This window comes from Cyprinodon tularosa, unplaced genomic scaffold, assembly GCF_016077235.1.
Source record: "Cyprinodon tularosa strain WSP-4 unplaced genomic scaffold, ASM1607723v1 ctg181, whole genome shotgun sequence".
Lineage (NCBI taxonomy): Eukaryota > Metazoa > Chordata > Actinopteri > Cyprinodontiformes > Cyprinodontidae > Cyprinodon > Cyprinodon tularosa.
In genome coordinates, this window is record NW_024038614.1 from 491,353 (window position 1) to 496,735 (window position 5,383).

General features: G+C 35.1%; 1 protein-coding gene across 1 annotated transcript; it reads left to right on the plus strand.

Moving 5' to 3' along the window:
* The first annotated feature begins 307 nt into the window (after positions 1 to 307).
* On the plus strand, positions 308 to 4,124 carry LOC119781747 (gastrula zinc finger protein XlCGF57.1-like). The gene is made up of 3 exons (XM_038282279.1): positions 308 to 636; positions 2,488 to 2,587; positions 2,687 to 4,124. The coding sequence occupies exons 2-3, from the start codon at positions 2,565 to 2,567 to the stop codon at positions 4,029 to 4,031; spliced, it is 1,368 nt and encodes a 455-aa protein (XP_038138207.1). The 5' UTR covers positions 308 to 636; positions 2,488 to 2,564; the 3' UTR covers positions 4,032 to 4,124.
* The last annotated feature ends 1,259 nt before the right edge of the window (positions 4,125 to 5,383 follow it).

Consider the following 5,383-nt stretch of genomic DNA (forward strand, 5'->3'; position numbering starts at 1 on the left):
TCACACAGTACTTATTTGATAGTTTATTGTGCATTGTTTTTTTGCCCTTACCCTCAAAGTTTTAGGCCAATAGGCAAAAATGGATATTGTGTCCAATCCTAAAAAAATAATAATAATAATAATAAAAATAACTTGTTTTTACCATATATCGAATGACAACTTTAGTGTTGAAAAAAAAAAAAAGTATGATAAATATAACAACTGAAATAACTATTTTCAAACATCACAGGGCTCAGGGTTGAACACATTATTAATTCATAAAGAAGCTTTTATTTTGAAAAGTGGAAATTGAGTTGACCGGATATCCTTTACACGTAGCCCCGCCTCGCCACAAACACGATTCCATCTAAGCTCATTCTCCCGAAATTGTATGTAGATGTTCGTGTTTGCTGCACATCTAGTTTCACAGAAGACAACCTCGATGCCAGGGATTTTTCCAACTGATGATCAATCATTTACAGCCGCCATTTCCTCTCTGTAGACCAAGCTAATAGGAGATCAGTTACCGGAGGCTAATTAGAGCAACAACTGACCTTTTTGTTTCTTTAGAAAACCACTAAAGAAAACTTCCCACTGTGGTCTGGACATTCATTAAATTCTACAGTTTTACAAACCTCTGTTTTAGCAAACCTAAAGGTAAGGAATTAACTCCAACAAACATTTACTGTGCGTTAGCTTTAGCAGAAATCCCCGTTTAAATAAGTCTGCATGCATAAAAACTAATATAATGTTTTATTAGTGGGAGAATGTGGGTTATGTATGAGCAATAAATATCTTACCTGATATAGCTTTACTGTAGCAGGTTTTATTCTTTTTAATAAACAGTAGCTACAACACATTGTTTTGATTGTAAACTTCTAAAGATATTGTTTAGTATATATGTAATTAACATCTTTTTCTTTTTTTTTACACCTTATTACTTTTGCATCAGGTAGTTTCTTTGTTAAAATTAGCATCAAGCTAAGAATTTATTGCTACACATTAACTCCACTGCTTGATCTAAACCCAGGAAATTGTGTACCTGTTATTTTTAGTTTCAGGAATTCACTACAGCTTAAATCTCTATTAGGAAATAATATTGTCATAATCAATATAAGATTTAGATGTTGTGGTAATTCCTGAATGCAAGCATGACAACATTTTGTAAATAACAATTTAAAAACATTCAAACTAAAATATAGTTAAAATAGTGCCACATTTCTACGGTTGTGCACCCTTTGCTTTATTGTGCATTCTTATAAGAAGTTATGTTTGTTCTTTAATACACAACAGAAATATTATTTCGTAAAGTTCAATGGATGTCATTAAATACTATTTTTTTCTTAATGTAATTTTTTAATGTGTGCATCCTACATTCATTTCAAAATTAAAGAACTGTAGCTCTTTGATGATGATAATAAACATTTATGTTAAATTAGTAAAGGTTTAAGCCGGAAGCCTCAAAGCTGCTTCTGCTGTTTCAGGCCTTCCCAATTATCTTTTCATCACTGAACCGATAAATAATACACATCTTTACATTTTTTTTCCCCACATCGTTAATGTAAAAGTTACATTTTTAAAGTTTTTTTGTGTTCTTTAAAATAAAAAAAAAGTCCAACTATCTATTAAGTGTAATGGATGATGGTCAAAGGAAAAAAAATAAACAAATAAATAATCCTAGCATGTTTTTTTTCTTGGCTGCAAAAGTGATTTTCCCCTTTCATTTCCATATATGGAAAACATTCCATTCTCCTAAATGCATAAATTTTGACTAATGTATATTTCTTTATGAAAAGAAACACTCAACAGATATATATGATTCTCTAATTTATACCAAAACAAATATACTTTATGTTGAGTTTGTATCAGTCTGTATGAGGCTGTTTAAGTTTGCACCCAAGTATCAGCTTAATTTGAGATAAATATAAATTACCTCTCAGGTATAGAGCAGTTTATGTCTGTCTATGCTCTTACTGTGCTGCTCTCATCAGATACTTGCCTACATAATTTGGGAGGGTTGGATAATTCATTGAATAAGTTATATGACCTAGAGTGGCCTTTTAAGGTTTAAGTTCTTAAAAATGGAGCTAACTGAGCTAAAGGTTGTTGTAAGGGAACAAAAACATGACACTAACCTAAAATGACTAAACTTTAGTTCTCCCATGTGGGATCTAATCTGTTGAAATGGTCTGCCATCAGATCGCAAAACATACAGGGAGAATGTTTACTTTTAGGGACAGTGGTTACAGTGCTGTGTTGTACACAAACAAAAATGATATTTTCTTTGTGTACATATTGTTATTCTTATCAGTTTCACTTTAGTATGACGAAGGCAAAATGCCTCATTAGATTATTTAACATGCAGTCGAATGAGCAAGATGCTTTTGTTGCTGACGGTTAATTAACTAAGATCCCATTTCATCTGCTTGTCAGGACCGGTCACTGTCTGTCGTTGTAAAAAGAATGAGAAATATCTATAAACAAGACTTTATTTTTTCTACTACTCAGAATCACAAGCTGTATTATATGGCTGCAAGACTACCGTGATCCATCTGATGGTGAAAATAAAGCTCTGACTGGGCTTTATGTCTGCTTTCAGAAGCATGAGGTACACATCTGTGTGGTTCAATAAAAAGAAATAAATGCATTTTTTTTCCAATAACGAAACAGTTTTTTGTGTAATTCCATTTTATGTTATTTCTTTCAGATCTCCTGCAGAATTACATCCTCCAATATCTGCTGATACTCATGACCAATTTGTCTCTAACAAAGAGGCAGACTGCAGTCCGGAAGAACCAGAAGAACTACGGCTCAAAACGAAACTGGAGGAACCAAAGACTCCACAGATTAAAGAGGAAGAGGATGACCGTTTCCTCCAGCAGGATCGCCTACAACTGGACCTGAAGCAAGAGACTGAGACTTCTGATGAAACATCGTCCGAAGAGGAAACGGACGACAGTGATTCCGGCCTAAATGAGAATGAGCTCTTCTATGGGAGTCATGTTAAGGCTGAGAACAAAGATCAGGAAATGTGTGATAAAAACGTGTCTCACTGCTGCGACGTTTGTGGGAAAGAGTTCAGGAAAAAAAATCATTTAACTGATCATATGAGGACGCACACAGGTGAGAAGCCCTTCCTATGCGGCGTCTGTGGCAAAAGCTTTGCTCGCAAATATGGACTAAATAGCCACATGAAAACTCACACGGGAGAGAGATCGTTCTCCTGCGAAATGTGCGGGAAAGCCTTTAGGGACAACGGACAGCTGAATATTCACATCAGAACGCACACTGGAGAGAGGCCATATTCTTGTGGTTTCTGTGGTAGAAATTTCAGTCAGAGTGGTCATTTGAGGGATCATATGAGGATTCATATAGGTAAGAAGCCATTCCAGTGCAGGATCTGTGGCAAAACCTTCATTAGGAAGAACTCTCTGAAATGTCATACTGTAACTCACACTGGGGAGAAGCCCCATACCTGTGAGCTATGCGGCAAGTCTTATGGCGTTCGTGCTAATTTGACGACTCACATGAAGACACACAGGGGCGAAAGGCCTTTCACGTGTCTGATCTGTAAGAAAAGTTTCATTACAAAGTCAGCTTTGAATAGCCACTTGAGCACCCACTCCTCTGAGAAGCCTTTTTCATGTCCGACTTGCGGAAAAAGCTTCAGGGAGAAGACCTTTATGACAGTTCACATGAAAACGCACACAGAAGAGAAGCCTTTCCCCTGTCCCATATGTGGCAAAAGGTTCAGCCAAAGAAGGTATTTGACCAAACACAAAAGGGGGCACCTGGAGGACAAGCCATATACCTGTGAAGTATGCAGTAAAGGCTTCTGTCAGAGTTGTGATTTGGCCTCTCATATGAGAACTCACACAGGAGAGAAGCCTTTTCCATGTCTGACCTGCGGAAAAAGTTTTGGGAAAAAGAGTAATTTAACTATGCACATTAGAACTCACACGGGGGAGCGGCCCTTCCCTTGTCCGACGTGTGGAAAAGGTTTCAGAGAAAGAACATCTTTGAACAGACACATGGAAACTCAGCACCCCTGAGAAAGTATAATTTCTGAAATGGTGGCAGTTTGACTTCCATGTCTCCTTTGAGTTTAGCTCAATGTTTATAATCTGCAATCAGGAGGAAAAAAAGAAAAGTCACCCTCAGCAACAAATTCAAGTTAAAAGTATCGCTTTCTTTCAACCTAGAAAAATCTGATCATTATTCACTAAACAGATATATTTTAAGTAGTTTTATGTTGCTTTTGATTGTTATTGATTAAGGCTAACACAAACCCAAGTTTTGGTTTATTTCATATCTGGAATAAAGAAATTGGCTAATTCTCTGCATGAATTACTGCAACAGTATGGTAAGAAGTGCCTTTGCTGAAATATTAAGGACTCCCAGGTTGCTTTAATTGCTTCTCTTGGCCCGTCTCTATTGCTAGCCTGTAGAACACACTGTTAACGTGGTCTTTAAAGCAGCCTTGGTTACTTTGGTAGTGTGGAAGGTACCAAGACCTGCTGAAAATTGAAAACATGAATAATCTCATAGGCGATTGGAATAACATTTCTGTGTTCAAAATAAAAATCTAAATCTAAATAAAATTTACTTGATAAAGTAAATTAAAAGTTAATCATCTAAATTAACAGAATTAAATACTTCAATGTGGGTGATACTGTAGGAAGTTTCACTTATATCGCTGAATGATTGATTATTTTTAATAATGTTTTTGGATGCACATGTATGTCTGGAACTGTTCTCTGCATGTTCTAAACTTTTTATTTCTCACCCCTAATAAGGGTGCTGCATATTTATATTGTTTTATGATGACAGTTTAGCTTTTTGTTACACTGAATGCAAGATCAGAATTTTTTATTTTTTTTCCGTTTAATAAAGGAATTAAATCGGATTGTGGTATTGTTTGTATCTTTGGATCTTTTAACATATAAATTAAAAAAGCTAATCTATGAATAGTTTTTATGTGATGTATCCACCTGCACAAATGAAAATGACATTTATTAAACATAACTGAAGTCTTTTCATAAATAATGTGGCACTAAAGATGAGGTTGACGACTGCGAGCATAAATTATATGCATGCATATTTGTTAGCTCTAAAGGTTAAGATCAATAAATAGCTTTAATCTTTAGTTTTGGCAGCACAATTTCATCTGAAATTATTTCCAAAGTCTAAGGAATAAACCCTTTCAAAGAAAATCAGCAGTATAAATATGATGAATGATGGTCCTTTATATTTTTTCTGCTTTAAAAATATGGGAAAATTATTTATCTTTATAGGTCAGAATATGCTAAAAAGAAAATATATCATCAAACCCTGCACAGGTTTAGGATTAGGGGAACATTTAGAATGTTTAACATGATAGAATCAAAGATGCAAGGTTATTTGG